The sequence below is a fragment of the Trachemys scripta genome, chromosome 2 (assembly GCF_013100865.1).
Source record: "Trachemys scripta elegans isolate TJP31775 chromosome 2, CAS_Tse_1.0, whole genome shotgun sequence".
NCBI classification, from domain to species: Eukaryota; Metazoa; Chordata; order Testudines; family Emydidae; genus Trachemys; species Trachemys scripta.
This window is the reverse complement of record NC_048299.1, coordinates 198,393,861-198,412,254: the sequence shown is the minus strand read 5'-3', so window position 1 is coordinate 198,412,254 and position 18,394 is coordinate 198,393,861. Positions and strand designations below refer to the sequence as shown.

At 42.4% G+C, this 18,394-nt stretch overlaps 1 protein-coding gene across 1 annotated transcript in view; it reads right to left on the bottom strand.

Moving 5' to 3' along the window:
- The window catches only part of LAMA1 (laminin subunit alpha 1), a 144,579-nt gene that overhangs the window by 10,417 nt on the left and 115,768 nt on the right, over positions 1-18,394 (bottom strand). Inside the window, exons 48-58 of the mRNA XM_034762645.1 lie at positions 17,836-17,960; positions 15,139-15,289; positions 14,132-14,276; positions 8,802-8,943; positions 7,195-7,309; positions 6,810-6,980; positions 5,475-5,626; positions 4,461-4,646; positions 3,733-3,937; positions 2,445-2,557; positions 1,323-1,512 (exon numbers count right to left, since the gene is read on the bottom strand). Coding sequence (XP_034618536.1) covers positions 1,323-1,512; positions 2,445-2,557; positions 3,733-3,937; positions 4,461-4,646; positions 5,475-5,626; positions 6,810-6,980; positions 7,195-7,309; positions 8,802-8,943; positions 14,132-14,276; positions 15,139-15,289; positions 17,836-17,960 — 1,695 coding nt within the window. The remainder of the gene's footprint in view (positions 1-1,322; positions 1,513-2,444; positions 2,558-3,732; positions 3,938-4,460; positions 4,647-5,474; positions 5,627-6,809; positions 6,981-7,194; positions 7,310-8,801; positions 8,944-14,131; positions 14,277-15,138; positions 15,290-17,835; positions 17,961-18,394) is intronic.

Sequence of the window (18,394 nt, the reverse complement as noted above, 5' to 3'; positions counted from 1 at the left end):
ACCAGACTCAAGGAAAATTCACGCTAAATTTAATGCTGACAGAGTTAGTCCTAACCTTTGTGTGTAGCTCCAGTGCAGCGTGGAACCCAACCTCCTCACAAAGGGAGGAGCCTCTCAGAGACAAAGGGGTCCAGTGGACCTCTGCTGGCAGGGAACCAGAGAGAGAGGCAAGGTATAGAGATACAAGGAATCTCCACTGGATTCTCTGACATCTGTGGCCAACACATGCGCTTTCTCTACATTGCACCAACCCCTGCCCCTTGATGGAGGAATCTGCAGAAAATTCTGTGATGAACCTGCTAAGTAGGGACTACATTTCCTATCAACTCCCTACCCACTGCACATCCCCTTCCTCGTGGCCAGGTAGGAGGAAGGACCCTGAACGAGGAAATGACTAGGCATCTTTGGGAAGCAGCAACGACTTGCAAGGATCTGCAGAGAAGCTGGGTGCAGATAGGACCCCCCCCAGGAACTGTGGGCAGAGCCGTGTGTGGAACAAGCTGTGTCTGCCAGACACTATAGCTGGTCGTAGATCTGTGTAGGGCTTATGGGGGAGCAACAATGGCTGGGCAGGGAGCCAGTGCAGCAAGGTCCCAATGAGAGACACTAACTGAGCCTGGCCTGGAAATCTGCAAGCTCCTATTTGCTTGAATAGAGACTGGACTGGAGAGAGACCCAGGCACTAGGCATGAAGATCCCTGACTTGACTGGACTGTCCCAGGGCTCTAACAAGAACTGCTACTGTTCTCTTTGAACTGTAGCTGTTTAAGCCTCTGTACCTATGGTATTTGCAACCTTTCCCTTTCCTTCCCAACCTAGTTAAATACCCCTTTCCCTTAACCACATGTCTGGGTGATTATTCGGCTCCACTAGGGCTAGCACCAGAAGGCCTAGCTGTTGAAGCACCTACAATGTTTGCCTCCAAATCATGGTACAAGTTACATAGTGCATGTTACTGGCACCTTAGGGGTTCGGTGTACTCCAGCCCTGAGTAGCCCTAATCCTTACAACTCCATGTGGGTAAACTCAGAGTTTCCAGGCCACTCTGAAGGATTTTCCCATAGAAGGGATGATTGCAGCTTTGGCTTATTACCCCTCTTTTTGTTAAGTAATTGTCTCTGAATAAGCTGAAGTACTTTATAGGCTACGAGGTGCAGGACTCACTTCACCGTTAATAAGAATAAAAAAAGGAAAGTTCATTATTCAGGTATTTGAATTATTTCAGAACAGTGGCCAAGTCCTGCATGCAAACACTCACGCTAATGTGTGGCTAAGGCAAGCAAAATTGATTGCAGGAGAGTTCAAGTCTCTTGGGTACCTACCGTGTGCCATTTGCCATCACTGATGGCAGCCGGGTGAAAGGCTACTGCTTTTCCTTTCCCAAGATCAAATAAGAAATAGAGTTGTCCCCCATGAAGCTGAAGGGCTGCATAATCAATCTGGTTCTGGTGAGCCAGGTAGTAAATCAGGCCACTAGAGGCATAGGTTCTCAGATTCAGCTGGATAGAAAGTCTAGACAATAAAAATAGAATATTTTTCAAATCCTTGTTTTATAGAGATAGAAAACTTCCCTTAAGACTAAAAGTTATTGGTTTAAAAAGGACCAAAGCAAATGATAACCCACTATAGATGTTTGAAAGCATGACCAATAGAGATTCCACAATAAAAAGTAATACCATATATCAGAAACACACAAACAGCTTGTCACGGGTGAGTGGGCTCTTTTAAGGGGATTGGATTCAGCTGCACCTTGTGAAAGGCTCCGCCCACCTCTCCAGGTGAAGGAAATGAGCCCTGGGCTAACCTGGTGGAAGCCTGTGACTCATAGCCAGGCCTGCTGGGATATATAGAGAAGCCTGAGCTCAGGGAGAGACTGAAAAGATCAGGGAGATGCTTCTTAGCACATAGACAGATATCTAGGGAGTGTATATAAGAGCCGGGTGGGAAGGCTGGAAACCAGCTTACTGGTGGAAAAACTGAGCAGGGGGACTCTCCTTAGCTCTCAGGGCAGGTGGTCGGAGGAGTGAGTGCAGAAGAGGGCTCCTGCAGGGGATCCAGAGGGAATTGGGGAAGAAGTTTCTGGAATAAGACCTGGCTGGAATATTTTTTTGGGGGGGGGGGGAGGAAAACCCTGTGAGAGATTTAGAAGCCCACAAGGGGCACAAAGGACTGCTATGCCTGAAGAGGAAGTCTGGGAGACTCTGATTTTGAGTTAAACTATTAATTTAGGTTAATAAAGAAGATCCTGGGAGAGTAGCATAGTTACAATCCACCAGGTGTGGTGCTTTAGTTGATAATGGCAGAGGAAAGAAACTAAGGCAGAGGCAAGGTCTGACGCTGGGTTTGGGGAGAAACCCTGCTACCCCACTCCTTCATCGAGATTGTTCTCTTTTATGCACCTAAATGCAAGACTATGTGTCATGTGTAATTCAAGATATACCTACTTCCTTCTGACGGTAGACTGATTAAAAAGCAGTACTATGTGGCTCCCTTTAGCAAGGCCAAACTGGTGGGCACCGGGAACATGATCTGGTATTGAATCCTGTGCACACTGTCCCTGTTAATGAAAGAGCCTCATTAAAGAGAATATTCCACAAGAGGTATTAAAATATTTTGTTGCTTAAATAGCACTCTTTTATGGCGACCTAACTGTGCTGTTTGCTCCGTGTGCAACTGCCACACTGGAAAAATGTGACTAGTACTGTAATAGCAATCGCCTGACCTCTCAGATGGTTGGGACATTTGGCAGGCACAAAGGAAACTAGTTATAATGACTAGACCATGCTTCACAGCACTAACACAAAAGTCTCCGCTAGTTAGGTGTTATAGCTTTTGATTTATTAATTTACTTCCAGTTTACTTATTCATTAGTCTCTCAGCCTTTGTCACGGGGAGGTCAGAGTAGAATTTTGGTGTGAAATTCCTTAGCTACTCTTGGTGGAGATAGTCTCATATATTCAGAGCATCAATAGCTCTGAATCAGAGCATGAAACAAAATTATACTGCAGGTCTCAGACGGCTCAACATTTCTTTTTATAGGCCTGTGGTATAAAAGCCACAAAACCTATGTCTCCCTCCCAAATAAAAATGATTACCAGACACTCAGGAAACACTCAGTCATAAAGATGTACAGCTCCAGAAAGAGAAAAGTAATGCTGCATCATGTTCTTGGGAATGCAGCACACACGGGTATTGTGCGAACTACACATAGACCCACGACTCACAGGGAAAGACTGTGATACGATTATTGATCCTGTGCCTCCACAATGGTCTGGGCTTGCTCCTCAGCAATGAAAGCACCGCAGGGGCTAGCAACTGTATGCACATGACCACTGAGTTTTTCATGGTGACATAACATTGATTCAATCAACTTTAATTTGCACTGCAAATCTCAGCACAGATCCACTTTGGCAGGAGAACACGCCAAGAATAGCAACTACTCTCTAACTTCACCTGCCTTGAGGGCTGTATCCCACTTTTTTTATGCAGAACTCCTCAGTTGCAAGTGTACAGGTGGCTGATCATTGGCATGCTTAACTGCCAACTTCCCTTCCTCCTGGCCTTCCAGGTGTAAGGCCCAGAAGTGACTGCTGTACAGAGGTATAGTATGATATACCATTGCTTTTTCCCTTACAAACCATCTTTTCAAGAAGGGAAGTAAGCATATGGCTCTGTATTTGGGGTTAACAAAAACTCAGCTAGGATAGACCTTGCTCCCCCCTCAATACTCACTTTGCCGACAGGGGCAGCATGCACTAAGTTTGTAGTATGTACTCTCTCAAAATTGGTAAGAGGCCGCAGAGGAATTGGCAAAGGCTGCAGTTCTGGTTGAATCTCAATATCTTCTGCTTGTATGGCAGGTTTAGGCTTCTCTGAAAGCAAGCAGCTGTCCATATCCACATGCTCGTACCTCACGGCAGTGGTGAAATCCAGAAGCCTGGATTTACAAAAGAGAGGGCTCTGAGTAGATGGAAGTACTTTACAAGAACTTACCCACTTGTCAATGGGTGAAGACTTGCACATCAGTGGAAAATGTTTCAAAAGGGTTAACCACAGTGGGAGAAAATCATTAAAGAGTATCCTCTAATTCTACACAACAATATTCATGCAACAGTTTTCTTGGCCAATTATCTTATCTGTGCATGCAAATCAGATCACTCGGAACCCAACAATGTGTTTTGTGCAATGTATCTGTATGCACTAAAGGCACTTTTGAGTCTGACTGAATATCTGAAAATGTGGCCAGCAATACTCATTGATGCAAGTTTGATACTAATCTCTTTTGCATTTTACTATTTATTACAGAGTGCTGGCATTATGCTTGCCCACAGTACAAAAAAGGAATTAGATATGGTCCATGCGCTGGAGATCTTATAGTCAAAAGCAACAGTTTATATTTTATAATGCACAGGCCTGCAGTTCCATTCTCCAAAAGAGTGCTGCCATTCACTCTGACTTACTGCATGTTAAAGATCAGATTTCTAATACAGCCGTAAAAAGATCCTGTCATCTTGAACCCAGAAATGCCCTCTCCTGCTGGAACCCCACCAGCGTAGAAGTTGGAAATATTCATGGGGCTCATTTCTGCCGACAAGCCAAGTCTCAGTTCTGCAGGATTACTTTCATCCACTTGTACTATTATCATCCTGAAAGGGTGAAGCGGAAAATCATTCAAAAGGAACTTCAATTTCAACTTCAGTAATGCCATGTGCTAAGAAATAAAGATTCAGTGACTCTGGAACATTTTTATAGTGGGGGTGCTGAAAGCCAGCAAAACACTGGTCCCCACATTTTTTACCTCATGCCCCCCTTACTCCCGTCTGCACCCCTCTCCCGTCCCCTAGCGCTGGGGCTGGGAGCAGAGCCCCCGGCATGGGGCCGGCAGCCGGGACCCCGTGTGCGGGGCTGGGAGCAGAACCCTGGGTGCAGGGCCGGCAGCCAGGACCCTGGGTGCGGGGCCAAGAGCAGAGCCCCGCGTAAGTGCAGCACCCCCCCACACACACACCCTAGTTCCCATGCCTATGTAAAGATTCAGTGATTTTGATAATCCACCTACACCATTTACAGCTAAAGAGGTTCTTTGAAGAATATTTTATTATTTAGTAGGATGGATTTGTTGAGCAGCTTTATAAATGTGACAACTAATCCAGTTACAGGAGTAAATTGGACATGAATATTTCTTAGTCAAATAAATAAATAGTCAATTAACTGTCTACTTTTTCTAGCAATATTTAGTACATTTTACTCAGGTGGTCCAGACTGTCTAAAGCTTTCAAGGGAGCTTTCATGCACAACTTAATCACTGGCTGTATGCAATTACCATATAAATCAGGACTCCTCCATTAACAACAGAAACATACAACCCTGATTGTTCCACTGAAATGAGCTAGCTAAGTCAGTTCTTCAGGGAACACGGTGAACTGACAATGACATACAGTAATTAAACAAGTGGTACTGTTCACAGTCACATGTACCTCTTATTCCGGATCAGGATGACAGAATGTTCTTGCCCATCGCTGTATGTTCCATTAGCAGGCTGGAGGATGATTTTTCTAGTACTTGCTCTGTCTCCTGCATTAATATGCACTGCAAGATGACCATCAATCAGCATGATGGAAAAGAAGGGCTGTGGAGATTTAATCATTCAATTAATTTTTTTACTGCAACTCTGTTTTCTTTCATACCCTATAAATAATACTTAAAAGGGTGATTTGGTCAAATCTGCCACCAAATTTAGGTGTTATAGACAAACTTTGATGAACTCCACAACCAAAAGAAAACATCCATCATTTATTTTATTTGTTTTGTTTATTTTTTAAATTTCAATGGAAACAGTTCAAAAATAAAATACCAAAACACATAAACTGGCCCCTGCAATGTTTGCAAGTCAAACATGGTAACACTCATGACAGTGAATGAGAACAGATAACAGTTAGAGAACTAAGCCTTCTAACTAAAGAGACATGAAAGCTGGGAGTCCCCCTGTCCATGGTAAAAGCTCAGGTAAAAACCCAATCCCTTTATATCCCCATATGATAGTGCTAAAGGAAGCTGGGATGCTGTCCTTGGACGCTGCTTGGGACATCTTTCATACCAGCCTCCAGATAGCAGATGTTTGATAAATTTGAATCCAACAACCACCACCTCCTGCTGGAAAGGGAAAGGAACATTGTCTCTCCCTCTGTTCTCCCTCTCATTCCAGAGCCTCTTGAATGTTGTAGGCTGAGTGGGTCTCTACTATCCTACCCTTCTACCAGCCTCCTGGCTACTAAAATCAGATGTCTGGAGTGCCTTCACTACTCTACTTCCTACCCAATCTCTGTGTCTGGGTCTTCCTCCCCACTGCCTGCCTCTGTTGCTGTTCATAGCTTTTCTCAGTAGTAGTAGGGTGAAACTGACCTGATTCTTTTCAATTTCAACCTGTCCACATAGCAGCAGCAAAATCAACAATGCTCTGGTCAGTTTTCACTCTGCCACAATTCTGCAAAACCATGAGCAGCAGCAGAGATATTGGAGTTGTCTGTCTGCAGAATCAGGAACACGCCACTGCATTGGTTTATGTTTGGCCCATATTTGGAAGACTTTCTTTGCAACCATCAGGGCTAGATATATTTTTTTAATTTGTAATGAAAGTTTACATTCTGAAAGAGTGGATGTCATTTGCTTGAGAAAAACTTCCTACTCACGCCCCAGTGGATTTTTTTCTAGCATTGCTATCCAGTTTATATTCTTAAACTAAACAGGTGCTAAGACATGTTGAAGCAAAGTTGTTTAAAAGTATTTCAGGTTTAAAATCAGTTAGTACCAACCAAATGTGCTTGTCTGCGTCGTCGCTTCTCCATTCCTTTGCTGAGACCAGCCAAGATGATGCCGCTACTGTTCTTAGTAGCAAAAGTTACCATCAGTTCTGATTCTGGAGACAGGGACTTAGGTAGCAACTCAATGTAGCCATCATTCAAGATGCTAACACTACGGATAGGCTGTTTTGCAAAAGCAGAGAAATAAATGATAGCTTTTGTCCCCTATGAGATGTCCAGTGCGAAAGAACAATACCAATAGTGGACTAATTGATAATTTATCAATAAATCAATACACTTCTACTCTCTACATTTAATCACAAAACACTGATGCATTGTTTAATACACAGCAATAATCAGAGTATAACAACCCAGCAGAGCTGCCAGAGTTTCCTACCTCCAGTATGCAGCCTTTTCTCACACCATACGAGTTTTTTAGCAAGTCAAAGGTAGAGCGGGATATTTCCAGGTTCTTAATGCATCCCACATATGTTCTGCTGTTAAGCCCTTTCCTGAAAGAAAAAAAATAGTTTCCACGGTAAAAACAAAACACTGGTTTAATAATTTAAATTGGGATTTATTCGGGAAAATGTAAAGTTACATTATTTAACAGGAAAAGAAGAGATTGATTTAAAGGGCTGATCCTTCTCTTTAAAGTCAGGGTTAGTTTTCTCATTGTTTTTAATAGGAGCAAAATTGAGCCAAAATGTAGCTGCACAACGTACATTAAATCTTATCTGAACTACCAAATCTAGAGGAGACAGCACTAAAAGCTGAAACACTCAAATGTACAGCAATGCACTGCAAAACCAAAGTATGACTCATTTCCAAAGCTGGGGGGGGAGGCAGAGGGGTGTTGGTAAATCCTCAGCTGCAATGACACAGCTCAGTGAGGGAGGAGGTAAAGGCACTCTATTCCACCTATCCCACCCATTCCTTCTTATTAGAGCTGTCCCGGGAATAAATTGTTCTCTGGTGCAAGTTAGAACAATCTAAGACCTGGTCTAACTTGGACTGGCTCATTGTGCCTTCCTAGGGGTTCAACTGTGGGCACTAATTATCCAGGCACAGAGATGCCATATAAAAATCAAACTACCTCATTTGCAGGAAAAATCAGGTATAGACTTTAGAGCCATTATCTTCAGGCTGAATTGAAGCAGCTTGAAGAATTGACCAGTGTGGGTGTGTAATAGAGAAAGCATATGTTGTAAACTGGAGACATCCACAAATTATTTTTTTTTAAATGGCTCCTATTGGGATATGTTATTTTTGGTCTGCCTCTAGTCCAAGTACTGAGACGGAGTTGCAAAAATTCCATTTTAAGATTTTTTAAAATGTATGCTGAAGAACGGGGTTTTTTCCATTAACACTAGTTGGAAACCATGGTGTCTACATAAAATTTACATGCGTTCAGACTATGGTTTTATTTGCTTTTATTTTACACTTCAGTAACATATAGACTGATCTGGCTATTTTAAAAAGAAACAAGGCCCTCACAACTCTATCTATATGGTATTTTAAAACCTTAAACATTATAAACAGCACTGGAGTAATGACAATTGTTATTTAAATAAGAGGTATAAAGTATAAAGACACTTTAAAGTATAAAGACATCAGCATGGACTACATCTTGTAGATGGGTCAGTTGATCCCTGGCACTTAGTGGTTCTAATTAGGTAGTGTGGTCTAGATAGAGCACTGGACTGGGACTCAGGAGAGTTGGTCTGTTTGTAACTTTGGGGCAGTAAGGTCACCCCTCTGCTTCAGTTTCCCCATCAGTAAAATGGTGACAATGATGCTTACCTCCCTTTGTAAAGCACTTTGAGATCCACTGATGAAAATAATTAATAATAATGAGTAATGGCCAGATCCTCAGCTGGGGTAAACTGTCATAACTTAGTAACTTCAATGGAACTATAAATTTATACAAGCTGAAGATCCTCCCCAATACTTACAAACACGTAAGCAGAGGGAAGAAACAAGAAGGAAGAACGAACTCTGTACCTCACAGCCCTAGATCTTGGCAGTCCACCAATGTAAATTGGGTCCTTATCTGAGCGATTGAGGTCTGAGGCTACCCCAGGGGATTCTCCTTGTTTGGTTTCTTTATAATTAAGATTATATGCATCCATGACAGCTAAAACTCCTGCAAAGAAAGGAAGTACAGATCAGTGGATAAAAACACTAAGACATGATTTTCTAGCGTGGTAATATTTTTGTATGAAATGTACAATAATTTCCCAAGTAAAACAAATACACGTATAGCCATTTTTTCATTATAAAAGTTGAATCTATTTTACTCTCAAGATTTTAGATAAGCTAGCCAGTTCTTTTACCAAAACCAAACAGATCTTGGAGAAACCAACAGAAAAGTATCTATGTATAATAAATAAGGATATGATTCTGTCACAGCGGTCACGGATTCCATTACTTTAATGGCCCTCCATGACTTCTTCAGCTACAGCCCACTGCAGTGGCAGGGCTGGAGCAGCTGTCAGCCCTGCCCAGGAGCAGCAGCAGGCCTGGAGCAGCGGCTGGTGGTCAGCCCCCACTGCAGGAGCAGTGGCCCAAAGCTGCAGGAACAACAGGCTGCCGCTGCAGAAGCAGTGGCTCTGGGCCGCAGAAGCAGTGGCCAGCGGCCACTGGGTCAGCCCGCAGGGGCCAGAGCCGCTGTCTGGAGCAGTGGCCCAAAGCAGTGACCTGGGCAGCAACTCAAGCAGTGGCCTGGGGACACCAGAGCAGTGGCCCAGGGCCGCCGGAGATGGAGCAGCAGCCAGGGCCAGAGCAGAGGCTGGGGCCATAGCAGTAGCCAGTGACAGGTCAGCCCCTAGGGCCAAAGCAGCGGCTGGTTCTAAAGCAGCCCCAGGGGTAGAGCAACGGCCAGGCTGGGTCAACCACCACCGCAGGAGCAGCGGCAGGACTGGAGCACTGGCCAGCAATCAGCCCCTGGTGGGGTTCCCACTGTAGTCCTCCCCGCACAGACAGGTCACTGGTTTCCTTGAATTTTTGTTTATTGCCTGCGTCCTGTCTGGGACTTTTATTAAAAACACCCATGACAAAATCTTAACCTTAATGAGATCATGGGGATTTAAAACAAAATAGCCCCTCTGTGAATGGACACGCCCTCACTCTTCTGGGGAGGAGACTAACAAGCTCTTCTGCCCTGTTCAACACCAACAAGGGGCATTGCAATGCTGGAGTGGGTGGAGTTTAAAAAGGGAAAACTGCCCCACAGGAAGGAGCGGTGAACAGGAGAAGGGCTGCTCTGCCTCAGAGACTGCTGACAGCGGAGAGGGAGACAGCAGCAGGCCTCACCACTCCCAAAACTGCACAGCCCAACTACAAAGCAGTATGTCCCAAGAGGAAGGGCCAGAGATTGACCCCATTAAAAGGCAATAAATATGTTGACAGAGTAAGCCAAAAGGGTTGAATCCAGAAAGACTGCCTGATTGCCAGGCCATCTTTGCCTTTCTTTGTTTTCATACAGATTTCCCTCTCTAAGGGAAAAAGAGGGGAGAGGACCTTTCTTTTGGCTGTTTGTTTTACTAAGAAAACCCCGCATGTGCTACAAACTGGGGGACGGGGGGGAGAGGAGGACATTATAAATTAACAGAAGTGGGGGCCCTGCTCCCCCACACCTTCACAAAAGGGAAAAGCTATTGTCTAAAATTTATCCCTATGAGTCACCAATAAATCCTGACCACAAATCGACTCCGTAGGTTTGGGTAGTTAGGAGTTTTGCTAAACCCTCCACAGAATTCCTGCATTTTAGGTGCTCAAATGCACTTGTTCTCCTTTGGCTTTCCTTAACATTCTCACAATGCCTAAGAGCGCTGTCTTCTGGAGGTCACTGATCATGATGTCTCGTATCCTAATGTGTTCTTGAATAGTTCATTCGTACCCTTAGGGATTGCTCCAAGTACTCCAGTATTCACAGTGATCGTTCTACTCTTTGTTCTACTCTTCCATAATTGTTCCACTTCATGGCAGAGCTCTTCATACTTCACCATCTTTTCTTCTTGTTTTTTTTTTTTTTATGTTTCTGGCTGCTAGTATGGCAATATCAATTGCTATGTTCTTGTTTGTCTTTTCTACAAAAACTGTGTCCAGCCTCTTTGCCTGCACCGTTTGGTCTGTGAAAATTGCCAGAATCTTAACCTCTTCATTCTCTAGAGCTCTTTCAATGTGGTGGGCATAATACCAGATGGTTCATTTAAATCTGTTATTTGGCTCAAAGGCTCCAATGAAGCCAGTTGGTGATCTCACTGTGTCTGGTCATATATTCCCTCCCAGCTCTTGCAGGAGCACAACACATGTGGCATCGTCTCATCCTGTTTGGAACATATTCTGCAGTTTGGAGAGTAGTTATGTCGGTTAATGTTGTTTCCAATGCAATTAACCCTTAAGGGTACATTTATAATGAGGCTCTCTGTCAGTCTCTTGAAGTATCCTTTTACTACAGTTCAGGGAAACTGCACCTACATCCCCAACCGGCCCCTCTCTTGAGCAGAGACCACGTCTCTCTCCCTCCTGGCCAGGCTATTTCCAGGTTGCACAGCTCCCTGCCTATCCTGTGAATTCCAGAGCAAAGTTAGACTGTGCTAGCAGGCCCGTTTTCCTATTCTCCTGAGTAATTGTGTAATTGCCACAATTAAGTTACCACACAGCTCTTTCTAAGCAGGTGAATTTATTCCTAAAGTGAAGGCATTAAAGAGAAAACGCATTAAAACAATAGCAGAACCCACACACATACTAATAAGCTTATCAGAGATCACCCTAGCCCTGGCCAGTGAACAGTCCTTCAAACCCAACTGTGGCAAGTCTACACTACAAAATTAAGTCAACTTAAGTTACACTGATGTACAGCCACTGCTGTAATTGAATCGGTTTTACCCGTCCACACTACGCTCCTTGTGTCGGAGGTATGCGTCCCTGACAGGAGCGTTTGCACTGATTTAACTGCCAGTGTAGGGCATTGTGGAACAGTTTCTGAAAGGCGGCAAGAGTTCAAGCAATGTAATGTCTACACTGGCCTACCCGTGTTGACCTACCTACATTGACTTAAGCGCTATGCCTCTCTCAGAGGCAAAGTTAAGTCAGCGTAGTGGGCGAGTTACATGATGAGAACTACATCTTAGTGTAGACACTTACAGAGATAGGTCAACATATGCTGCCTTACGCTTACTCTTCTAATTCTGTAGTGTAGAACAGGCCTGTGACAGTCTTGCTTCAAACTACGCTCTATGAAAGTCAGCACCCTGGTCACTTAGAATACCTGGGGCTCTGGGTGTGACTAAGGTGGAACAGAGCACTGACACGGGCTGGTAGCCTGACGAGTTAATGAGGTGATTAGATCACCAACTGGAGAACCCAGGAAGGAAAGCAGAAAGTTGAAAAGGCTAAATCAAGGAGCAGGAAGGGGCTCTTCATAACTGAGGCTATCTGGTTGTATTGTACCCGGAGCTTAAGAAAGAGACAAACACATGTGGTGAAGGTACCTTGGTGAACCTGTGTGCTGATTAATTCACCCAGAGGGTTTACCAGCCAGGGTTTTCCTGGAGAGGAAATGGGAGCCCATTGACACCCACCAAGAGGTTTTTCTGTGGTCACAAGTTCATCAGCTGTTAGCTCAGAACAAGCACGCTCATGAATCTGTGAGTTACTCCTTTAGGCTGTTTGAGCCTTTTGATCTTGGGAATAGGTAATTCAGAGACAACGGACCACTCCCCTTGATAAAGCTTCAAAAGATCCAGTCCAGATTTAGGCTTTTTCATTCACCTCCTTCCAAGTATTTCCTAGGAAGCCTGCCCAACTCACAGATGTTTGTCTTAGCCCTTTGTTTAAAAGAATCCTTTGAAGCATATAACACTTCCACTTCCCATTAGTCATGTCTCCCAGACAAGTTACATACAATCCCACAGTAACACATAAATATTTACATTTACATTTTTAATACACTGAGCTCCTAAAATACTTAAACTAAGTTTAACTTAATTCAGTAAGGTTTGTCCAGGATACTGCAGGAAGTTGTCACACTGTCACACCTGCTACAAGCCATGAGTTTGCTAATATTTGATCACTAATGGGTTCGATCTCTCTCCATCACTCTCTGTGCACTGATTTCTGTGTAACTCTTTCAAGTCTTTCTTGGGCAATTTGCTTTCTCTTTTCTTTTATGCTTTCTTGCGCTGGGACACATGCTCAGCTATTGCTTATTCTTGTGATCAGAGGATCTTCACTTTGGTTGATTCCTCATATAATTTGCTGTTATTTTTCATTGTCTGTAGCAAAACCTTTTTCTCCATCATATCATCAGATGTACATCCTACCCACCTCTTGACTCTTGATTCATTACTCTGTGCATCACCAGGAGCTTTCTTGTTTGGATGTCAAATGTTTTCTTCTCTTGATTCCACTTGATTGCTCTGGCAGTGTATGGTACTACTGGAATCACCCACATATTAAAGGCTCGGATTAAATTCTTCTATGTGAGTTTTATCCTAAGAAAGGTTCTTATCTGTCTGTAATATTCTTTCCTCACTTCTTTCTTTAACTTCCTCATGTTGTAACTTCAACAGTTCCCCGTTTCCAATGTATTTATAGAGACCATGCTGAGAGATATCTTGGATAGTACCTTTGTTAACTTGCATGCCATCTGACTGTATCAGTTTCTCTTTACAAACACAAATGCAAATTTAGCCACCCTAAGCCACAGCTTTATGTTTTTGTATTATTAATTATTAATATTATTATTATTATTATTACAGTAGCACCTAGAAGTTGTCATGGACTAGAACCCCATTGTGCTCAGCGCTGCACAAACACTGAACAAAACGATGGTCCCTGACCCAAAGAGCTGGACTGCAATGCATAGAATACTGAATATCAATCAAGACAGGGATGGGATGTAGAGCTAATGACAGGTCAGAGAAAAAGGTCTGCTATTAACCCTTATGGACTCCTCTTGTGCACTTATAATGAGGCTGTTATAGGAAACAATTGACTATGAAAAAGATAACAGTGTTCCAGTGTTTAAAGACTATTTAAATGTGCTTTCCTTTCTTCCTACACATTACACATAAAAAAAAAAAATGAATAAAGGGAATAATATCGAGGCCAAGCTTCATTCATGCATCAGAGTGCTCATATGTCACGCAACAAACTGGCATTGCAATTACTTTCAACAAGAGAGCACCACAAAAATGGCTGTCAAAGAATGAATGTGCATTGGGAATAACCAGACAAAACTGGCATGGAATGGTGACATTCCTAATGACTACTTCAGACACTTATTTGTAAAATCATAAACATTTACTTTTCAGTCTGTGTCCTACCTTGCTTCTTGTTACGACTGAATGAGATTTTGTACCATGTTCCATTATTGTAACGATTTTCGGTTGTAAGCGTAAGAGGTCCTGAACCAAGATCAACAGTTAATCTAACTTTGCCATCAACGAGCTCTAGGGACAAGAAATCTCTCTGCAGAAAAAAATATACAGATACACTGAGTAAAAAGAAATATGTAATAAAGAATACTTCGAAGGTCTTGGAATATCCTTATAAAAAACTGCAAGTGACTAATGTATCCAAAATATCTTGTACTCAGGGCACCTACTTTTCCTATGTTCAGAAAATCTAATCTCTTTAATACCATTTTAATAATAATAGTAATAATACTAACAACTTAAGTTAGCAACAATCAGGAATCCTAGAAATCTGTTTGCCACGGAAAAACGTGTAAATCTGCATTTTTACAGTGAATCTAGTTTTTACTACTGCCATCTGGGACAGACAGCCCAAGCCCCAGTGACCCATTTCATTTCAGTCACAGAAAAACATGGATTTTTATGTTCTTTAATGGGAGAATTTTAAGGTTTTTATCATGGGAAAACTCGGATCCCTGGTAATAATACTCTGGAAGGATATCCCCGTGTTTGGATTCCTTTTGTTTTTACCCCATTACTATTCAGGGTGGTCTGACCCACCATCAGGATTGGTTATCCCATTTGCTGAGGCAGGTTTCAATAATAAATGTCAGATATACATTTCCTTTGTTGAGTTTGGGCCTCTTGATAATATCTCCTTAGATTACCACCCTTTTTTAACATATTTTGAATTATCATCATGGACTAATACTCCACGGAGAATATTTATATTTTAATTCTACTGCTTCAAAGAGATTCTCAGGGGTCAAAATCATATAAGATATATATGTCACAATACAAGATGATAATTGATTCCAAGACAGAGAAGCAGAAAGATGGGGAAAAAAATCAAACCTTTACAAGATTAGTTTCCAAATACAATTTTGATCAATGTAATATCTCAACAGTTTTCTTACAGTGCCATTAGAAGCAAGATACAGTAGGAGCCCATTAGGCGAGAAGGTGCTGAAAAACATGATTATCTGAGTCACAGTGGAGCGGAGGGCCCTCTCCACAACTGAATATCCACTGCCGTCAAAATGGAAAGAAGTGTCTTCATCCTGTGGGCTATAAAAATGAAAAAAGAAGTTGCTGAAATGCTGAATACCACAGGACAGATTTGCATTTTTCCAAACACAATATTTCATATGCAACCTAGGAGAATGAAATCAGTTGGGGAAGCCACTAGCAATATAATTAGGAAGTGAGACCGTAGAAGGAGACTTGAATCTTGTATGTCATGAATAATTAAAGGATTCCAGCCAAGCGCCACTTTTATTATTGAATCTCTGAATATCTAGTTTAGCTTTGGGGGAGAATTTACCCAAGATAGAAAAATCAGTCTTTACCACTCTTTATAAAAGAAAAAACACTACAGTTCCCAAAGGAAAGAATTAATTGCTACCACTCTGACTCTCAAACTTACAGAATGCATGCACTTTTCCAAATTCCTTGCATAAATGCATTTACATTACAGCAAATATTGCATGTGATGAACTGGGTTCTAGCCCACGAAAGCTTATGCCCAAATAAATTTGTTAGTCTCTAAGGTGCCACAAGGACTCCTCGTTGTTTTTGCGGATACAGACTAACACGGCTACCACTCTGAAGCAAATATTCTGTTATCTTTTTTCCTTGCAATGCTTCTAAAAACCACATTTTTATACATAATCATGCAACACCCTCTGCTGGTTCTAAATGGGACATTCTACAAAAAATTGTTGCCAAACCTATTTCATTTCAACCCTATTAGATATACAAACATTTAGAGATGTAAGCAGAAAACACTCCTGCAAAATGGTACACTGACCACCAGCGTTACCTACTGGTGAAGCAGGGATATGGCAGGATATATCCCTTTTCCATTACAGTTCTGTCTTGTGAGGTCTTTCCCTGCTTTTGTGGCTCAGCTTCCTCCCTAGCCAGGTCACATATTCCAGTCCATCCTTTTGGGGATATACAAAAGAAAGTCTGATTTCGGGGAAGTCTTTTGGTGCCTGCAACGGCTTCAGTACTTTCTCCTGAGTCCAGGGACTTGGAGTTTGGACTCTTGAGCATTCAGGGTTTTCCCCTGCTGGATTCCCTGCCAAGTAAAAGGCCCCAAACTATTCCTTAATTCGTTGTTCTCCAGCATGGGGTTTGTATACCCCATCGCATACCCTTCCGCGGGTCTTGTCTTCTGCACCTAGGTCCCCACCCTCTTGTGAAAAAAATCTCTGTGTTTTGGTCGGCCTTCCCAGCTTGGTGAAGTACCTAAAAACTACACGGCTGTAAGGAAAGCTACCACTGCATAATTCCAGGGTTGGCATTCTTCATGTTGTTCAACCAGCAAAGACAGGATGGTCTGTTACTAACAAAAAGGAGTATCCCAGCAAACAGTATCTTAGGGCATCTACCGCCCATTTCTCAGCTCAGGCTTCCTTTTCTATGACTGAATAGGCTACCTCCCATGGGAATAGTTCTCTACTTATATAGAAGACCAGTGGTTCCTCTCCCTCAACATCCTAGGAAAGGACTGCTCCAAGTCCGACATCAGAAGCATCTGTTTGTAGTGTTTTTGGAAAAGTCTGGATAGAAAAAGCACTGGTTCCTGACACAAATGATTTTCTTAGGACTGGTATCCCTCACGAGGGCTGTGAAGGGTGCTGCAATTGTGACAAAGTCAGGTATGAGTTATCTATAATAGCCTGCTGGGTCCAAAAAGCATTGTCTCTGTTTTTTGTTTTGAGATGAGGCAAGCTCCTAAGGCCTGTACTTTGCCAATTAGTGTTCATAACTTGCCCTTCCCCACAGTGTAATCGAAGTATGTAACTTCCCGGTTTGCCATTTTACATGTGGCCAGGTTCACAGTGAGTCCAGAACTCTCAAGGGCCTGAAGGTGGCATGCCGTATTTCCTCTTCCACTGTGTCCCACATCTTTTATGGGAGTGGTCACGGGTTCTCATGGACCTGTTGTCCTGGTTCAATGGCTATGTGATGATACACAAGGTGAGTCCGTTCAACATGGCAAGGTTAAAAATATGGCATGGAAGGATTCAATTAGCTTCAGCATTTGGGCCTCCTGCTTTGGTTGAAGCTCTTCCCCCATCGGTATGGCTTGGGATTCTGGGGTCACTGGTGCTTGAGGGCCTACTTCAGGTGGATAGGGTGTTATGAGGAGTACCTCTTGGTCTTTACAGGCCTTCAGAACATTGGTGTGGTATACTTGAGTTTCCTTTTTCTTCCCTGGATGCCAGATTTCTTAGCTAACTGATCCTCCTTGTCTCACCACCTCGAATGTCCTCTTAGATCACTTTCTACCTAAGTCCTCTTCTTCCCCACAAGATAAGTTAAAGAATCAAATTAAAACAAACACACACAACCAATGTGAAAATATATGTGGCAAGTTGTTGAGCCATGTGATCAATTGTAAAACCATATCATGAACTGAAAAACCATGTGGTAACTAAAATTTGGCATGCACCTTAAAATTCCACTAATAATCAATGCAGTACTGCAATTTACATGAGTGCACCACACTTTTTAACTAACATACAAACATATATAAAAGGTTATGACTATATACAGACACTCCCACTCTATGCTTTTCAGGAAAACAGTGGTCAAATCACTACCTTCCAAAGCATCCGTTGCATGCGCCCTCTCTTTCAATGTAGTTCCAAAGACCAATAGATTTTCCATTCAAGGATGCCTCTCCCATGCATCCTTTAAAATGAGTCACCTTAACAGCAGACGATTTCTATTAGAGAGAAAACATATTAAATGAATACACTTAATGTTAAATACTTTGGAACTGCTCCAGCAAACTTCTCCATTCAGTTCTAATTCATGTTAAGGGAAAATCATAACAGAAGAACAACAAAAATGTTTTAGCATTATTATTAATAATCAGACTTCACATCGCTGTGGAAGAGTTTTGCAATAAGTAAAAAAGAAAATTAGAAGTCCTGACCCATTTATACTCAATTACATGGATAACAATGACAAATTATAACTAGTCATGGAGGATAGGACATAAGGAGAAACAGAGGAGAAAGGAAACTATTTAGTATGAATTAACACCTCCTACGCACTCACACTCAGCACTTCAGAATTACCATTTTAAACACAGTTTCCTGGGGATTTTTATAATGAGATGATAGTTCTGGATACCATTTTGCACCCTTGCCTTTT